The 18,808-nt window shown below is 48.4% G+C and overlaps 1 protein-coding gene across 1 annotated transcript in view; it reads left to right on the forward strand.

Annotated features, from left to right (window-relative positions):
• The window catches only part of TEP1 (telomerase-associated protein 1), a 41,089-nt gene that overhangs the window by 13,081 nt on the left and 9,200 nt on the right, over window positions 1-18,808 (forward strand). Inside the window, exons 11-41 of the mRNA XM_006835554.1 lie at window positions 832-994; window positions 1,481-1,639; window positions 1,823-1,906; window positions 3,098-3,228; window positions 3,525-3,584; window positions 4,727-4,885; window positions 5,874-6,050; window positions 6,305-6,425; window positions 6,961-7,085; window positions 7,357-7,470; window positions 7,560-7,677; window positions 7,821-8,015; window positions 8,113-8,288; window positions 8,394-8,550; window positions 8,660-8,839; window positions 9,249-9,341; window positions 9,634-9,766; window positions 9,897-10,047; window positions 10,273-10,406; window positions 10,612-10,700; window positions 10,962-11,076; window positions 11,749-11,989; window positions 12,177-12,297; window positions 13,288-13,412; window positions 13,542-13,641; window positions 13,856-14,011; window positions 14,142-14,354; window positions 14,625-14,778; window positions 14,885-15,097; window positions 17,407-17,567; window positions 17,986-18,099. Coding sequence (XP_006835617.1) covers window positions 832-994; window positions 1,481-1,639; window positions 1,823-1,906; window positions 3,098-3,228; window positions 3,525-3,584; window positions 4,727-4,885; window positions 5,874-6,050; window positions 6,305-6,425; window positions 6,961-7,085; window positions 7,357-7,470; window positions 7,560-7,677; window positions 7,821-8,015; window positions 8,113-8,288; window positions 8,394-8,550; window positions 8,660-8,839; window positions 9,249-9,341; window positions 9,634-9,766; window positions 9,897-10,047; window positions 10,273-10,406; window positions 10,612-10,700; window positions 10,962-11,076; window positions 11,749-11,989; window positions 12,177-12,297; window positions 13,288-13,412; window positions 13,542-13,641; window positions 13,856-14,011; window positions 14,142-14,354; window positions 14,625-14,778; window positions 14,885-15,097; window positions 17,407-17,567; window positions 17,986-18,099 — 4,432 coding nt within the window. The remainder of the gene's footprint in view (window positions 1-831; window positions 995-1,480; window positions 1,640-1,822; window positions 1,907-3,097; window positions 3,229-3,524; window positions 3,585-4,726; window positions 4,886-5,873; window positions 6,051-6,304; window positions 6,426-6,960; window positions 7,086-7,356; window positions 7,471-7,559; window positions 7,678-7,820; window positions 8,016-8,112; window positions 8,289-8,393; window positions 8,551-8,659; window positions 8,840-9,248; window positions 9,342-9,633; window positions 9,767-9,896; window positions 10,048-10,272; window positions 10,407-10,611; window positions 10,701-10,961; window positions 11,077-11,748; window positions 11,990-12,176; window positions 12,298-13,287; window positions 13,413-13,541; window positions 13,642-13,855; window positions 14,012-14,141; window positions 14,355-14,624; window positions 14,779-14,884; window positions 15,098-17,406; window positions 17,568-17,985; window positions 18,100-18,808) is intronic.

Here is an 18,808-nt window from a genome sequence, read left to right on the forward strand (position 1 = left end):
CAACCTTGTGGTCTAGTGCTTATCTTATAGTGCCACACCAGGACTAGGAGGTCCCAAAAGTCTGGTTAAGTGCTGTCAAGTGGTTCTAATAATGACCCTGTATAGGATTTCCAAGGAGCAGCTGGTGGGTTTAAACTGTCAACCTTGTGCTTAGTAGTCCAGTGTGTATCCTACAGTGCCATACCAAGACTCTAAAAGCCTGATAGATAGGATACACGCCGGAGTGGAGAGATCCTATATGTTACGAGTGATCATTGGATTTGACAGCTTGATCTCTCCACTGCAAAGTTGATTCACTGATGATCTTTGCCAGAACCAGTTGCTTCAGTAGTGGTTGCAGAAGGGAGGTTTTCAACCATTCCTTCATATTATTAGCTGGAATTCTACAAAGAACTTCTCTCACTACTGAAGTTATTTTGTTACCTTGTAATAGAGTTTGTTCAGGAAAGGTAGGATCAATGTGCAATTGGTTTTCCTTTGATTTCCAGTTTTCAGAGTGAGGGGTTAGTATTTAAAATGCAATTTAAAAATACATAGCAGTAAAAATCTACCTTATAAATTAAGTTAAGGATTAATGCAGTAACCATGGCAGAGAATGGGTCTACAGATAATGTCTCTCCTGCCATGAGAATGGATTAGAAGAGTCTTGTAAGATGGAAACAAAAGGAAGCTATGCCGCAGTCTTCTGTACCAGCAATGGGGTTTGCTATGGAAAGAGGTGGTAGTGCTTGAGGGAGGGAGGGACCTCAGGAATTAAATGGCAATTTCTCATCTTCCTCAAAGTGGCAGGCAGATGAACTCCTGAACGCCTTGTGTCTTTCTTGCCTGCAGACAGTGGAAATGTGATGAGGAGATACTGGATCGGTACCGGCAGGCCCTGGAGACAGCTGTGAAGCTGTCTGTGCAGCACAACTTGCCTCCGTTGCCAGGCCGCACCCTTCTGATCTGCCTGACAGATGTAGACCAATGCTGTCCAAAGGGCAACTCACAAGAGGTAAATGCTAAAAATATATATATATGTATATATATATATATATATATATATTTTTTTTTTTTTTTAAAGAAGGGTTGTTTGGTGCTGGGGACCCCAGCTAATAGGCACTCAGAACTGAGCAAGATAATGTGAATTTGCCTCCCAGCGTCAGTCCCTGGTTCCTAGGAACAGTTCCTAAAATGTGTCCTCCAACCCTGTTGATGGATTTCAAAATGAACATTATGCAGTTGGCTGGTTCTTAATGGTTTCTAAATTTCTGTCACCAAAGTATGTCTCACTGTCACCTCATTCCATCCCAGTGTTAACTTAGGGTGAGAGTCCCGATTCCTTTAGCCCCAAGGCAACTGTTCCTCAGGGCTGCTGAAGCTGTCTTCTCCTTCCACCTTTCTCCCATTAACGAGCTGTTTGGCCTCCAGGACTGGGAATGTAAAGGTAGATTTCAAATCAAGGCAACAACCTATTTCACCCCAATGTTTGTCCATCCAGCACCCCTTGAACTATGTGCTGCTGTTGCTTGCAATGATGATTGCTCGGGCTGAGCAGGCGGATCTCTTGTTATGTGGAAAAGGCAATCTGAAGACGGTTGTACTTAAAGCAGAGGAAGGCATCTTGAAGTTGGCTACAGAGCTCCAGGCTCAAGTTCAGGTCAGATATTAATGCCTGTCATCAAAAAAAAAGAAATTTGATTAGACACCAGCCTGGGAAAATCTTAATATTCAATAAAGACATGACTATACACAGTTTCAAAGACTTCCTGAACAGACTGGTGTTTATTACTTACTAATCATTTCATGCCTTCCAACCACATAACCTGAGCCTTTCCTTCAGGAGTTGAATGAAAAGGAGGAACATGGATGGTCTATGAGAACTGTTGGGAAGTACCTGATGTCTCTGGCTGTCCAAAGAGTCCCTGTGAGTACTGCCCAGCCCTGAGGAAACTTCTCCTCCTCACATTTTCCTCAATAATTGATGAATCGTATTTCTTGACCACCCAGAACAAATCCCCTACCCAGTGGTATGGTGGTAAATGTGGAACAGCCAGTTCTCCAGGAAAATAAATCTTGATTAGTAGCTGTTCCTAATTCCATGGTGTAAGGAATTCTACTAAAGGTAATTCCCAGCTGTTCACTTGAGGTTACTACACAGTTTCAAAGAGATGTTCAGCAGTACACCAATACGTAGCATTTCCACCAATCAGATATGTAGATGCAAATGAACTGAAAAGTAGATCATTGTTGATTCCAACTCATAGTGATTCCATATAGGGTTTCCTATGAGTGACGGGTGGGTTTGAACTGTCAACCTTGTGGTTAGTAGTCCAGTGCTCATCCTACAGCACCACACCAGAAGTTGTTTGTTAAGTGCTATTGAGTGGGTTCCAACCCCTAGTGACCCTGTATAGGGTTTCTGAGGAGCGGCTGGTGGGTTTGAACCACCAACCTGCAGTTAGCAGTCCAGTGCTTACTTTACAGCATCACACCAGGAGTAGATAATAACAAAATAGAAAGGGATGACTTTTGAATATTTATTATTTTTGTTTTTTATATAATTTATTAATTATTAATATCGTTTAATGTTGAATAATGGCTATGCTTAATTACAAGGAGCCCTGGTGGTTCAGTGTGCTAAGTGTTGGGCTGCGAACCACAAGGTCAGCAGTTCAAACCCACCAGCTGTGTCTGCGCCTATAAAAATGCATATAGTCTTGGAAACCCTAAGGAGCAGTTCTACTTCATCCTATAGGGTCACTATGAATTGGAATTAACTCAGTGGCAGAGGGCTTATTTTGTTTTTTTATGCCTAACAATTGACTCACAGAATTCCTAAAAATTTAACAGTTTGCTGTCATTATAGCACACCACTGCCCCTATCAATCTCCACCTCCATACTTCCCAAATCAGAGCCGTAGGAAGTAGCTTTCCTCTCCTCATCCTAAGAGCCTGGGAACTTAGAGACTTCCACCCTCAAAATAGGCACGTCTCCATCTCTCTCAAAGTTTTCCTGTCTCTCTAATCAGAGATCTCTTCTCTTGAGATCCTGAAATCTTTAGTGCCCTCGATTCCTTTGGCCCCTGGTTTCAGTTCTTCCCCTTTACTCGCCCAGGTGGACAGGGTCATACTCTTTGGCCAAGCTATGAAGCAGAAAATGATGAATGCAGCTAAAGAGATTTTCTGGCAACATGTGAATCCCAAGTGCCTCTTTGTTGGTGTTCTCCTTCAAAGGATACCTTACACGTAAGAATGCTTACAATCCCTTACCTGTGCCAGAAGGGTCTTCCACCTCTTCCCAAGTTTCGAACACCATCTCTCTCCAAGCACTGCCCGCCTTTGCCTGCCTACCTTGGTTGCATTTTGGTGCTAGAACCTTCTTTGAAGTCTTCAGCCTAGCCCATTGTGAGGGTCCACTCCAGCCCAGCACATAACCCTATTAAAAGCACAGCAGCAGGGGGTTTACATCATTGTTAGGCGATACTGACTTTGTGTTCCTGGTATTGCTTGTGATGGTTAATGACTACTTGTTACTTTGTCAGATTACCAAATGTGAACCCCAGTGATGTGACACTCTCAGGCTGTACTGATGGGTTACTGAAGTGAGTATATGACAAGGGTTTGGGGGCTTTGTAGAATGTCTTTCAGATATTATCTGTGGTAATATACTCCACTCACTTTTTTTAAAAAGCAAGATAGAATTTTATTCCTCTCCTACGCCTGTCCAGGTAAAGAAGCTCCAAATGTTACAGGGACACAGATACCTTCTATCTTATCATTTCACTATCCTCAAATCCTCACTTTCTACCTCACAGTTCAAGGTGGCTGCTCTAGCTCCAGCCATCATGTATGTATTACATCCTGTAGGAAAGAGGAAAAGAGGATATGGGAGATTGTAGTTTACTTTTAAATTGTATGATCAACCTTAAATGTTATTTTATTCACTCTCTGTTGCCTGTGATCCATTATTGATTTAAGAGGATTGCAGAAATCTTTCTCTCTCTCTCTCTCACTCTCTCTCTCTATATATATATATGTATTTTTACTCTCTCTCTGTCTCTTTCTCTATATATACATCTATCTATCTATCTAGATATCTGTATGTATGTATATATCTATATCTATCTATCTATATATATATATATATATTTGTTGTTGTTGTTATATGCCGTGGAGTCGGAACCGACTCATAGCGACCCTGTACAAGGTTTCCAAGGGTGTAAATCTTTACGGGAGTAGAAAGCCTCATCTTTCTCCCGCGGAGCAGCTGGTAGTTTCGAACTGCTGACCTTGCGGTTCACAGCCCGAGTCGTAACCACTACGCTACCAGAGCTCCTTATATATATATTTAGTCTTCTCATTTACTTGCTCTTTCTTTCTTCTGTCTTTTCCTCTGGATGTCATCTGTTCCCAGTTCCTGTTAGGAAGCCAAATACATTTTCTTTTTCCTCTAGGGAACTTTCATGACTAGTGCAGAGCTGATCAAGCCCAAACTGGAACCTTCATCTTTATAACTTTCCCTCACTCAGTTGCCTTTGATAATCATGCATAGCAGGAGGGGACTGGAACTGAGTTTTGTTCTCTCCTATTTACTTTAAGCCTATGTTCACTGCTGTGGTCATTTTCTTAAGGAGTCCCAGTTAACTGGGTGACCCACCCTAGCCCTATTTTTTTTGTCTGTCTCTTCCTCTGTTTCTGACCTCTAGTATTCTGCTCTCCCTCATTTTGTTATTATTTATGTTAGATTCATTGCAGAGCGTGGGGCGTCCCGTCTTCTCGAACATGTGGGCCAAATGGACAAAATATTCAAGATCCCACCACCCGCAGGAAAGACAGGGCTCTTGTCTCTCAGGCCACTGGAAGAGAATACCCCGAGCCCCTTGGCTCCAATTTCACAGCACCGGTTAGTGTGTCTTCTATGCTTTTGTGAATTGTGAGGTGCTACAGTCGAAACATGGAGAAACTCTAATGACTGAAACTTTGACTGTGGAGATGTTGTTGGTTCTGTTCTCTGAGCTGTGCTGTGCTGCCTCGTCTTTCCCAGGCAGGGCTTCTCTAACACAGGAAACTCAGATTGTGAACTCACCCCTTTCTCCATTAGGGAGCTTAGAAGGTGGGGAAGGCAACAGGCACTGTAGACAGACAGCCAGGGCATGAGCAGAGGGCATAGGAGCATAGTTTATGGCTTTCCCACTCTGGTTTGCCAAATAGTAACTTGTACCTTGAGCTATGTCCCTGGGATAGTGCAAGATATTAGCCGAAAGGTTGGTGGTTGGAACCCACGTAGAGGCACCTCTGAAGCCAGGGCTGGTGATCTTCTTCCGAAAGGTCACAGCCTTGGCCTTGGAAACCCTTTGGAGTGCAGTTCTACTCTGACACACATGGGGTCTCCATGAGTTGGAATCAACTTACTGGCAACCAGTAACCACCACATTGGGCTCATTGCTTAATTGCTTAAAGGTTGCAATTTACCAATCAGTAAAATGAGGATAATGATTACACTTAATTTCACCTGGTTGTCATAAGCATGTAGGAACATGAGAAGTGTGGCAAGTGGGGTTTCAGCTCTAGGGCTCTGCCATTGAGGCTGTTTTGTTGTTAAGTGTCATTAAGTCAGTTCTGACTCATAGCAACCCTGCATAAGGTTTCTTGGCCAGAGCAAAATGCCTCATCTTTCCCCTGCAGAGCAGTTGGTGGGCTCAAACCACCAACCTTGTGCTTCACAGTCCAGTGCTTATCCTGCACTTCCACCATGCTACCAGCACGTTAATTCTCTGGGGGCCTGTTGACTTTTGCTGGCTCATGCTTAGCTGAAGTTTGATCCATAGCAGTCTGAAATTGGGGTGGTGGGTTAATCCCTAGGCTGAGCCCAGCCCTCTGCTCACCCCCAGATGGCGCAGCATTCGCCTTTTCATTTCCTCCACTTTCCGGGACATGCATGGGGAGCGGGACTTGCTGCTAAGAGTAGTGCTGCCAGCCTTGCAGGCCCGAGCAGCTCCCCACCATATCAGTCTTCACGCCATCGACCTGCGCTGGGGTGTCACTGAGGAGGAGACCCGGACGAACAGGTGTGGGGCCGCAGAGATATGGGCCTGGGTCTGGGCCAGGGCTGAGGGCCTTGAGTGATAGAACTGAGGTGGGGTAGGGTTGGGGCTGCAGGAATGAATGAAGGCCAGGGAAGTGAGTTGCCCTTGGATGCTAACAAAAGCAGTCTGCTTGCATTTTGCTCAGTTGTAAGTCAAGTGGGTCCTCCTATCTCCCAAATCTTTCCTATATTCCCTGATATCATGACTGCTGCATAGCCCCATAACTATGCCCACAGACAACTGGAAGTGTGCCTCGGAGAGGTGGAGAACTCACAGCTGTTCTTGGGGATTCTGGGCTCCCGCTATGGCTACATTCCTCCCAACTACAGCCTCCCTGACCATCCTCACTTCCACTGGGTAAGGCAGATGAGCTTGGAGCAGGGTCTGGGAGGTGACAAAGGTTGGGGTAGGGCTGAGGAGAAGCCACGGTTTGGCAGGAACCCTGGAACTATCCACAGCTACCTCCTTGAGACTTGAAGTGAACAAAAGCAGAGTCTGTGAATGGTTAAGTCCTAGATGAGGGAATTCTTTTGAGAAGTACCTCTGGAATTAGCAAGGAATGCAAGGGGTAAGAGGGTTGGTCTGCTGGTTCTGAGCACCCTTCTATCATTTTCATATTGTGTGGCTGCTTGACTTAACCTAGCCTTAATTTTCTCATATAGAAATGACATCTGTATTGTAGAGCTATTGGGTGATTTAAGATTATTTAAAATAATCTATTAAAAGTGCCTGGCACATGCATTTACTGTTAGCAATTAGCTATATTTTAAATTGGCTTGTGTCTGGAGGAGGGGAGGACCATTATGGAGATGAAGGAGCCTAGAGAACTAGGCAGAGGTTAATGTCCAGGGCTAGAGCTGAACACTGCCTGTCATCTGCCCTCTCTCTGCAGGCCAGCCAGTACCCAACTGGCCGCTCCGTGACGGAGATGGAGGTGATGCAATTCCTGAACCGAGGCCCCCGCCTCCAGACCCCTGCCCCAGCTCTCATCTACTTCCGTGATTCCAGCTTCCTCAGGTACTGCGCCGCCCCCACCCCCCATGATTGTTTACAGGGCCAGTCTCCATAGGCTAGACAGGCTTGGCAGCCATGTTTTGTCTCCCCAACATTCAGGGTCTAGGAGTAGGGAAAAGAAGAGAGAAACCGGGCTCAGAGAGCTTGCCTTTGCAGCCTCTATTCAGCCTTAGAGTTGAAGTCGGAGGATCTCATGAGGATGAGTTTAAGCGGATCACAGCCTGCAGGGTGGTGGAAGTCTGGGTTCTCAATCTGGCTTTGTTGTTGGGGTCAGTTCTGTGCCAGATACCTGGAAATCTGACTTTATTCCTGAGTCCAAAGAGGCTGCACATCGGCTCACAGAACTGAAGAGCTACCTGAGCAAACAGAAAGAGCTTACCTGCCGCAGGTGAGCTGGGGGAGGTAGAGCACCTGTACATGGTTGTTGCAGGAGAACCAGGCCTGCTCTGACTTTTGGTGTCCTTGCTTGACCCACAGGTACCCCTGCAAGTGGGGGGCTGTGGCAGCCGGCCGGCCCTATGTAGGGGGACTGGAGGAGTTTGGGAAGTTAGTTCTGCAGGATGTGTGGAATCTGATCCAGAAGCTTTATCTACAGGTCAGCAGGAGTGCTGGAACCAGGGGGTGGGGAGACTCAGGGTGGTCTGGATAGTCCTGAGTGGGGAGGTAGCTTGCTGGGGTCTCTGTGAGTTTAAGCCTGGAGCATGGAGACATGGTATTCACTGCCCCATGTGCCCTCAGCCCGGGTCCCAGCTGGAACCGTCAGTTTCCACTCCAGATGATGACTCGGTCCAGGCCATCTTCCAGCAGCTGCAGAGCCCCCCTAGTCCTGCCCGACCACGCCTTCTTCAGGACACAGTGAAGCAGTTGATGCAGCGCTGGGGGAGGCTCAGTCTGGTGATCGGGCAGTCTGGACAGGGCAAGACCGCCTTCCTGGTACAGAGCCTCAGGGGCCTGAGGAGGAGGGAAGAGGGGACACAGAGAACTTGTGTATTTCAAATGTGACCACACTTTCTGTTTCCATCCCATGCAGGCATCCCTTGTGTCAACCTTGCAGGCTCCTGATAGGACCAGAGTGGCCCCCTTAGTCTTCTTCCACTTCTCAGGTGCTCGCCCTGACCAGCGTCTTGCTCTCACACTACTCCGACGCCTCTGTACCTATCTGCATAGCCATCTGCAAGAGCAGAGTGCCCTCCCCAACACCTACCGGTATGTGTCTCTCCATTAGCCCAGCCTTGTTGGTGCCACATGACATCACCCCTGTGTGTCCCTCTGATCCTGCCCCTGGCCTTCCCACCCCCCCACCACTTATAGAGGCCTGGTATGGGAATTGCAGCAGAGATTGCTGCCCAAGTCTGCTCAGTCCCTGCACCCTGGTCAGAATCTGGTGCTGATCATCGATGGAGCTGACAGGCTCATGGACCAGAAAGGACAGCTGATCTCAGACTGGATCCCAAAGTCCCTACCCCGGGTAAGTCTGACAAAAAAGGTCAGGGAGGGAGGAAGGTTGTGGAGAGGAACCGCTACAACTCTGTTCTCCTTTTCCTTGTATCTCCTTTCCCTATGCCCAAATATCACAGAGGGTACACTTGGTGCTGAGTGTGTCTAGTGACACAGGCCTAGGGGAGACCCTGGAGCAGAGCCAAGATGCCCATGTGGTAGCCCTGGGGCCCCTGGAGCTGTCTGCCCGGACTCAGATGGTGAGAGAAGAGCTGGCTCTGTACGGAAAACGTCTGGAGGAGTCGCATTTTAACAATCAGGTTGGATCTCGGCCAGGGCAGGTGGGGGTGGGGGTGAATCTAGGAGCTGTGAGGACCCAGGGATGCCAAGGCTGCCAGCTACTCTCATAGACCTGCTCCTTTGTTTTCCCAGAAAAGTCATTAGTAGGATAACTATACTTGCTTATACAGTATCCCACCCTTTCCTCCCTGGTGTATGGTCTCTCCAGTGCCTCCCCAGGTGAGGGGAGGCTGAACCATGAGGGGATACCTGCAGTGGGCTCACAGAGCAAAGCATTGTGGGGAGAGAAAGACCTCTGTCCTGAGGTGCTGCTGTTATCATTGGAGAAGCTACCTGGCATTCGGCTTGGTGCTGGAGTGGAGGGTAGGCAGGCAGGCAGGCAAGGGTTCCGGCTATTGGCAGGTACTAAGTGTGTGTGTGTCTCATCAGATGCAGCTGCTGCTGGTGAAGCGGGGGTCAGCCCTGCCGCTCTACCTGCGCTTGGTCACAGATCACCTGAGGCTCTTCACACTTTATGAGCAGGTGAGTTAGGGTGCAGCCCCACACTCCTGATCCCTCATCCTCTAAACCCTAATCCCACTTCCCATTGTCCATTCAGCTTCTTCCTCTCCTTACTTCATCCCATCATCCATTGTGATCCCCAACCCCTACCATCGTTTAATCATCCATTCCTCCATCCTCATCTCTCTCCAACCTGTTTCTCTTTTTATTTTTCACTCTTCCCTACCATTTCTCATTCTGCCCCTTTTCACCCGACCTTTAGCCAAAGCTGTCCCCCTGGCCCCTGCTCAGCCCAATCTCCTTTCTCCCTCAGGTGTCTGAGAGACTCCGGATGCTGCCTGCCACTGTCCCCCTGCTGCTGCAGCACATTCTGAACATGCTGGAGCAAGAGCACGGCCCTGATGTCCTTCCTCAAGCCTTGGCCACCCTTGAGGTCACACGTAGTGGTCAGTACTGGGGGTGGATTGAGAGGCTGAGGGCTTGGGGGTTGGATGACCTTGGTTCATTTGGGGCCTTAGTTAATGGGACAAAGAGGATTCGTTGCCCCAAGGGGCCTCAGAGAGTTTGGGTTTTCAGGTCTGACCATGGACCAGCTGCATGGAGTGCTGAGTGCATGGCGGGTACTGCCCAGGGAGAGCCAGACCTGGGAAGAAGCAGTGGCTGCTAGTAACAGTGGGGACCTTTATCCCATGGGCGCATTTGTCTACCTTGTCCAGAGTCTGCGAAGGTACAGGTTCCCCCAGCTGAGCTCCCCACGGACCTTACTGTGCCTTCCCATCTTTGTCCAGGGCCCTGGGTGATGATCCCCTTTTCATCTCCTGCTTCCCTCAGTGTTGCCCCATCACCTGTCTCCCAGACCCACTATTTGAAGTGTGAATGAGAGCCTGCATCTGTGCCAGGTGGCTCCTTGACAGACCTCCTTCTTCTCCTCTTCTTCCTCACATGAGGACAGTTTGCTAGGGGAGGGCCCTCTGGAGCGCCTTGGTGCCCGACTCTGCCTCCCTGACGGGCCCCTGAGAACAGCAGCTAGACGTCGATATGGGAGGAGGCCAGGCCTGGAGAGCACAGCACACACCCTCATTGCAGGTGATTGCAGCCAAAGTCAGCTGGGACCCTGAGTAAGAGGCTCCGGCCTGGCAGGCAGGAAGCCCACAGGTGTTCTCCACTGGCTGGACCCCTCACCTGCCACCCTAGTGGGTGGTTGAATCTTGCTCTTGACCCAGGGGATGTGGTCTAGGAAATGCTGCAGGTCTGGGCCCATCTCACTGTCTGTTCTGTGATTCACCTGCAGCTCAACTCTGGAAGACGTGTGACCCTGATGCCTCAGGTACCTTCCGAAGTTGCCCACCTGAGGCTCTGGGAGACCTGCCTCACCATCTGGTGAGTCCCCAAACCTTCTGACACCTTTCTCCAACCACTGCTTTGGATATTCTGCAATCACCTTGCCATCACCACTATCACCACTGCCATGTCCCACCTCCCAAGCTCCCTGTGCCTCTCCTTCCAGTTGTCCTGCTCTCCTTCAGATCCTCTGTCCTAGCTCCTGGCTCTCAGTCCCAGCTGCACAGGCAAGACCTAAGACACTGCCCCTCCTCACCAGCCTCTTAACATCCCTAACAAATCTGTTCGGACTCTTCCCAGCTCCGGAGCAGGAATCGTGGCCTTCTTGCGAAGTTCCTCACCAACCTCCACGTGGTGGCGGCACACCTGGAGCTGGGTCTGGTCTCTATGCTTCTGGAGGCCCACGCGCTCTATGGTGAGATGAGTCACTAGATGGTTTCTTCTCTGAGATATGTGGTCATGCTCAGGAGGAGGTGAATGGAAAGAACGATTTCCACTCCAAGTTAGAAAATCCAAGAGGGAAGCAAGTGATTCTCAAACTTGAAGGGGCTTCAAAAAATTCAAGGAGAAAATGAAATGACCTTTTTCTAATTCCATTTTCCACAAACTTTTTCAAATTTATTTCTCTAATGGGGCATAAATTGAGAAATTTGTTCAAACTATAGATCCTTGGGTCCCCAGATTTTAATTTCCTAGGTCTGGAGTATAAGTCCCTGGATGGTGCAAATGGTTAATGTGCTCAGCTGCTGACTAAAAAGTTAGAAGTTTAAGTTCACCCAACATTGCCTCAGAAGAAAAGCCCGGTGATCTACTTCTGAAAACTCAGCCCCTGGAAGCCCTATGGGGCACAGTTCTACTCTGACACACATGGAATTGCCATGAGTCGTAGTTGACTCCAATGCAACTGGTTTGGGGTCTTTAGGTCTGGAGGGGGGCCCAAAACTTTGTACTTTCAACAGGTGTTCCTGATGTTTATAGTCAGAGGACCAGACAGACTTTTCCTTTTAGACACCCCATGCAAGTTTATCAATGCTGAGGATAATGGGGTCCAAGGTGGCTCCCCAGTGACATGCTCCCTCTTTTATAGTTTCTTCAGTCCCGGAAGAGGAACAGAAGCTCCCTGATGCTGACGTTGCTGTATTTCGTGCCTTCCTAAGGCAGCAGGCACCAGTCCTCAGTCAATACCCACTACTTCTGTACCAGCAGACAGCCAACCAGCCTCCGGACTCACCTCTTTGTCACCAAGCCCACAATCTCTCCCAGCAATGGAAACTCACACACATACTGCGATGGCTTAATAAACCCCAGACCATGGGGAGCCAGCAAAGGTAAGACACTCAACCCCAGACCCAAGAAAGTCCACCAGAGAAACAAGCTGCAAGCCATTTTGAAACAGAGAAGAAAGAACAGACAAGAGTTCCTGCAAAGGGGAGGATTTGAGCACAGAAATGCAGAAATGGATTCCCAGTACGTCCTATCCCTAACAGCCTCTCTTTCTACCTGTTCTTTCTCTAGCTCCGGCCTGTCTCTGTCAGTGTCCTCCCCCACAGCAGTGGCCTTCTCCCCCAGTGGACAGAGGGCAGCCGTGGGTACTGCTAACGGGACACTTTACCTGTTGGACCTGAACTCCTGGCAGGTATGACACTCCAGGCAGAGTTCACCTTTAGAAACCCTAGATAAGCCACACCCAACCTGCTCTCCGCCCTAGTTGTTGATTCAACAATTTCGTTGTCCTCGCATGTGATCAAAAGGGCTTGTTCAAAAAATCAATCGCAGCAAATATTTGCTGCACACCATTGTGTCTGTTTACCAGGCAGTCAGTTTTGCTGGGAGCTCTGGTAGCGTAGTGGTTACGAATCGGGCTGCGAACCTTAAGGTCAGCGGTTCGAAACTACCAGCCGCTCCGCGGGAGAAAGATGAGGCTTTCTACTCCCGTAAAGATTTACACCCTCGGAAACCCTGTACAGGGTCGCTATGGGTCGGAACCGACTTGACGGCACTTAACAACAACAACAAGACACAGAAGGTTAAAAAAATAACCAAAACTAGTATGATTTAGTTAAGAGCAGAGTGAGCTGTATTGTTTTGAGGAGGAGAGTGAATGGAAAAAGGCAGGTGTTTGGGTAGAGAGAGGAGCCTGAGCAGAGGCACAGAGGGGAGGATGCTTTCTGTAAATTGCTGAGAATGATTTCAGCAGAAGATGTTTATGGGAGGCCAACAGTAGGTTAGGCTGCAGAGGGCTTCCTAGCCACTGTCTCTCCTCTTCCCACTTCTGTCACCCCAACATATATATACATGGACAAAAGCCCATACAAAAACAAAAACCAGTTGCTATGAAGTTGATAACCAACTCGTGGTAACCCCATGTACGTTAGAGTAGAACTGTGCTCTATAGGGTTTTTCTAAATAACTGATGTTTTGGAGGGAGATCACTAGAATCTCTGACTTGTGGGATAGGTATGGGATTTGGGGTTGGGGAAGAGAAGTAGTCCCACTTGCACCTGTGCTTGGCCTGGGAATGTGGACAGTCAAGGTCTCAAGTCCTGCTTGGGTGGGGTCTGGTGTGAGAGCATGTGGAGGGCCAAGGTGGTAGCCTGAGCTGAGCTTCCCCCACTTGTTCTCACAGGAGGAGAAGTCTGTGGTGAGTGGCTGTGATGGCATCTCTTCTTGTTTGTTTCTCTCTGACACGTCCATCTTTCTTACTGCCTTCGATGGGCTCCTGGAGCTGTGGGACCTGCAGCATGGGTGTCGGTAAGGGGCCTCTCTTCCAGATCCTGCTGTGAGGGCCTTCCCCATTTTGACAGAAGTTCAGGGGAGGGAAATAAAGAAGGAGCACATGACCCCGGGATCCCCGGGCCTGACTCTGCCTTCCTGGGACAGGGTGCTCCAGACCAAGGCTCACCAATACCAAATCACTGGCTGCTGCCTAAGTCCAGACCGCAGGCTGCTAGCAACCGTGTGCCTGGGAGGATGCCTAAAGGTAAAGCCTAGGGACCTGGGGTGGTCTTGGAGGCTCTAAACTGTGAGTCAGCCCATCAGGAGGTCTGTCAGTGTGCCAGGGGCTGCTGATGGCTTGGCCTGAGGAGGCCTTCCTGCTAAGGGCAGGAGACTGGACAAGATGACCCCTGAAGCTCTGGGCCTGGGAGCTTAGACATCTGTATTCAGCACTCTGCCTCCTCTCTTGTCTTCTCCAGCTGTGGGACACAGTCTGTGGGCAGCTGGCCTCCCAGCACACCTTTCCTAAGCCCCTCAACTGCATTGCTTTCCACCCAGAAGGGCAGGTAATAGCCACAGGCAGTTGGGCTGGCAGCTTCAGCTTCCTCCGGGTCAACAGGCTCAAAGTCACCAAGGTAAGAAGGTCCTGTGTCAACCTAGGGGAGGACGCACAGAAGGATGGGAGGTGTGGACTGACAGACTGTATCCCTATAAGCTTGTATGAAGAGTAGGTCCTGACATTTCAATTTCTAACTCCCTGTATAGGAACTGGGGGCCCCAGGAACCTCTGTCCGTACCTTGGCCTTCAATGTGTCTGGGCGGGTAGTGGCTGTAGGCCGGCTGGACAGGATGGTGGAGCTGTGGGCCTGGCAAGAGGGGGCACAACTGGCTACCTTCCCTGCCCACCATGGCTTTGTTTCTGGTGCCCTTTTCCTGCGTGCTGGGAGCCAGTTATTGACGGCTGGCGAGGATGGCAAGGTCAGATATAGAGGCTGGTGGGAGGGATTATGAGGAGGGAGTCACCAAGGCAGGAGTGTTGGGTGAGGGTAATGCATTTAATGCATTTGCAGAGGAGATGGTGGAGAAAGCTTGACTGGTGGGCACTACAGGGAGAGGGTGGGGTGTAAGTAGGAGCAGCTCTCATGAGAAGAGTCTGGAAGGAGGGTTTTGCCAGGATTCTATAACCCTGGGAGTGAGGAATCGGGTGGCAGAGGTGACCTATCTTCAAGTCCTTTTCCTGGTCCCTAGGTCCAGGTGTGGTCAGGTTCTCTGGGTCGGCCCTGCGGGTGCCTGGGCTCCCCTTCTCTGTCTCCTGCTCTCTGTGTGGCTCTCAGGCCAGATGGTGATTGGGTGGCTGTTGGGTACCGAGCAGACGGCATTAGGATCTACAGAATCTCTTCAGGTACTGAAGAGGGAGGGGATGGGTGTTTGAGCCTTTAGAAAAAGGCCATCCCTGAATGCCCACCCCTGTTCCAAGGGTCTTACTCTTGTTTTGGCTCATTCTCTAGATCCCCAGGAGGTTCAGTGTCAAGCACTGAATGTGGCAGTGTCGGCACTGGCCTGGCTCAGCCCTGAGGTTCTGGTGAGTGGTGCAGAAGACGGGTCTCTGCAGGGCTGGGCTTTCAAGAAAAGCTCCTTCAGGTCCCTCTGGCTGCTATCCAGATACCAGAAGCCTGTGCTAGGACTGGCTACCTCCCAAGAACTCTTGGCTTCTGTCTCAGGTACTACTACTAAGCTGGGGGGGGGCAGGGTTGCTGAATCATTGTTTCATGTAAATATGCTAATACTTTCTAACTCACATAGAATGGCTGATAGATTCAAACTGCAGATCTTAGGTTAGCAGCTGAGCACTTCACACCACTAAGCCACCAGGGCTCCTTGAATATGTATATACATAAACATGTATTTGGAGTTCTAGTATAGCACCATAGGGTAAGCACTGGACTTCAAGGTCTGTTTGAACCGCAAGATCAGTGATTCAAATTCACCAGCAGCTCCTCAGAAACCCTACACAGGGTCACTCACTATGAGTCAAAACGGACTCAATGGCAATTAATAACAACATACATGTATACATAAATACATATGAGGGCCTTCAAAAAGTGCATAGGAAAATTCCGTTACCTTCTAATTTCATTTTTCCAGGAACTTTTTGAAGCCCCCTGTCCTGGTGTGGTGCTGTAAGATCAGCACTGGACTGCGAACCACAAGGTTGGCAGTTCAAACCCATCAGCTGCTCCTTGGAAACCCTATACAGGGTATTTGTGTGTGTGTGTTGTTAAGTGCTGTCAAGTCAAATCCGATTCATAGCGACCCTGTGTAGGCTTTCCAAGGAGCAACTGGTGGGTTTGAACTGCTGACCTTGTAGTTAGCAATCCAGTGCTTATCCTATAGGACCATACCAGGAATCCATCCTGTACCTATGCATACACACACACACATACATATATGAGGATAAGTTAAAAAGTATTGTGTAAAATCATAGAAATTTTTATTAAACAAAAATATCAAAATGTAAAGCTATTGTTTCCAACATATCCTCCATCTAGTTCTATATACACTTCTCTAGAAAGTGTTTCCATCTCTTTAACCCTTCCCCAAAGAATTCTGCACTCTTCAATTTGCTCCACCTAAAAACAGCAGTTTTGGCATCCTTGGAGGACTCAAAACATGTTCCTTTTTAATACTCTTTGAATTTAGGAAATACAAAGCAGTCTGAAAACGCAAGATCAGGACTATAGGGTGGATGGGGTAAGGTTTCCTAATGTACTTCTCATAGGACAGCCCTTGCTTCCCTCGAAGAAGGAGCGAGCGCATTGTCATGATGGGAAAAAATTCCTCAAACTTTCCAGGTCTTTTTCTCACCAGTGCAGCTTTCAGTTCTCTTAAAACGTCTTCATCATAAGACCCCCTGATTGTCCTGTGTCCTTTAAGATCTATTAAGATTACTCCTTTGGAACCTCAAAAACCAGTCACCATTACCTTCTGAGCTGACCTCTGTGCCTTAAGTTGAACTGGTCCAGAGAGCCCTTTAGAAGCCACTGTTCTGATTGGACCTTTTCTTTGTAGGCTCCCTAATGAGACTGTTGTTGTTAAGTGCCATCGAGTCCATTTCGACTTATAGAGACCCTGTATAGGGTTTCAAAGGAACAGCTGGCAGATTTGAACTGACAACCTTGGATGGCAGTCCAGTGCTGATCCTACAGGACCACACTAAGACATGTTTATTACTAAGAGAAGCTGTCGGCAGCCATCCACTAGTTGCAGAGACATATTTAAACACATTTTGTTTGGAATAAACCTGTGCAAGTACAAACTGGAACCCTAGTAGTAACACTTTTAATTTACCCTTTTAAAATATAGCTTTCAAAGTACTTTTAAACATTTTTATCTCAAATTAATCAGTATCAACTTTATTTCTTTCCCTTTCAGTAACCCTGACCTTGGGATTTTTTGCAATCCCAATAAACTTCTGGGTTAATGTTCAGTGGGAGGATTTAGCTGTGCAAAGGGATGGGTGTCCCTTAGGAGAGAAAGAGATGTTAAGGTGAAAATGCAGAATGGCCTTGGTCCTCTCTAGGTGTTATTGCTAATAACAGTAACAGGTGAGGTGGAAGTGACACTAGACCCTTGGGAAGAGAAGGGGTCTGGAACAGCTGCCATGAGAAGTGCAGAAAGGAGCTAGGGAGATAAAGAGCCAGACCTGGGAGTGCCTGGCATTCCTATCCTGTGTTTACACATCATGACTGATCCTTGCCCATGGCCTTTCAACAGTCTTGTGGCTTAGCTGCCCCTCCCTTGGAGCTGTGCCCTCAGATATCACCCTCAGCCCAATGATTACTTTCATCTTTGGCCTCCCAGGCCTGTCTTGCTTCCTCTTCCAAGGAACCTGCTGTGGCAATGTAGGATAAATGCTGGAGTGCTAACCATCAGCTGCTCCTTGGAAACTCTGTACAGGGTCATTATGAGTTGGAACCGACTAGATGGCACACAACAACAACAACATCCTCTCTACTTGTTTCTAATGCAGAGGATTTCACAGTGCGACTGTGGCCCAGGGAGTTACTGACCCTGCCACAAAAAGCAGAAGAATTTCCTAATGCTACTGAGCTTCGAGGACATGACGGTCCTGTAAACTGCTGTAGCTTCAGCACTGATGGAGGCAGCCTGGCCACTGGGGGCAGGGATCGGGTGAGCCACAGTAGGATGCCACCCTGGGCCCCCACCTTCTCCCTAGACACCACAGCCTCTGTTCCCAAGCTCCTTAGCAGCCCACTTCCCCTTGCTCCCTCCTGCTTTTTGACAGTCGCCAACTCCTATGCTGGAGTTCTCGTGTTGTGCTGCGGCTTAATGTGCTGGACTGCAAGGTCTGTTTGAACAGCAAGGTGAGCTGTTCAAGCTCACCAGCTGCTCCTCAGAAACCCTATACAGGGTCGCTGTGGGTCGGAACCAGCACTTAACAACAAGAACAACAACCTCCTATGCTAAACCTACCCACCCGCCTTTCCTTGACACTCTCTATTTGCTTAAAACTTTTTATCTAAAATAGCCCTGGTGTTCCCACCACCCTCTATGGCCCTGACTACTTCTTCTCCTTGGACCTATCCAGAGTCTCCTATGCTGGGACGTGAGGACACCCAGTGCCCCCGTTCTGACTCGCTCTTTCTCTGCCTGTCACCGTGACTGGGTCACTGGCTGTGCCTGGACCAAAGACAACCTACTGGTGAGTGAAGGGGTGGGAGGAGGGAAAAGCTCAGCAGGTTCCTGGAGGAAGGCAGCACTCCCATCTCCTGCATCTACTCAGCCTTTTCTCTCATCCATTAATAATAGTAATGCTGTTGTTAGTTCTGTTGAGTTAGTTCTGACTCGTGATCCTACATAGGATTTCCCAGGAGCGACTGGTAATAGCTAACATTTATTGAGCACTTTACTATGTGCCATGCATTTCCTTGTATGTAACAATCTCACTTAATAACCTTGTAAAATAGATCCACCTAATCTCTACATTTTGCCAACAAGAAAATTGAGGTTAAGCAGGTTAAAGAATATGTCCAAGGTCATGTAAGTGATGCAGCTGAACCAGGAACTTTCTGAAAAGAAAACCCATTCTCCTATCAAGAACACAGTATTAGCTTCCCAGAGACTTGGGATGTGCTATCCCTGGTGGTAAAGATACATGATTTCCTGGTGGAAAAGAGGTATGATTTCTAAGGCAAAAATGATTCTCCAATTATTTATTCAGGGTTGGTGAAGCCTAGTTTTCCCATGCAGAAGCCCCATGTTGCTCTCAAAAAGGGGGGTGAGAAAGGAGTGAATATTGGTTGCAAAGACTTGTCACAGTCTATCCTTTTAAGAATCTAAATCTTTCGTTGGCGTTGGCAGACTTTCCACCATTTTCTGGGTTTGTTGACTGACAGTATGTTAAGGACAAC

This window comes from Chrysochloris asiatica, unplaced genomic scaffold (assembly GCF_000296735.1).
Source record: "Chrysochloris asiatica unplaced genomic scaffold, ChrAsi1.0 scaffold00017, whole genome shotgun sequence".
NCBI classification, from domain to species: domain Eukaryota; kingdom Metazoa; phylum Chordata; class Mammalia; order Afrosoricida; family Chrysochloridae; genus Chrysochloris; species Chrysochloris asiatica.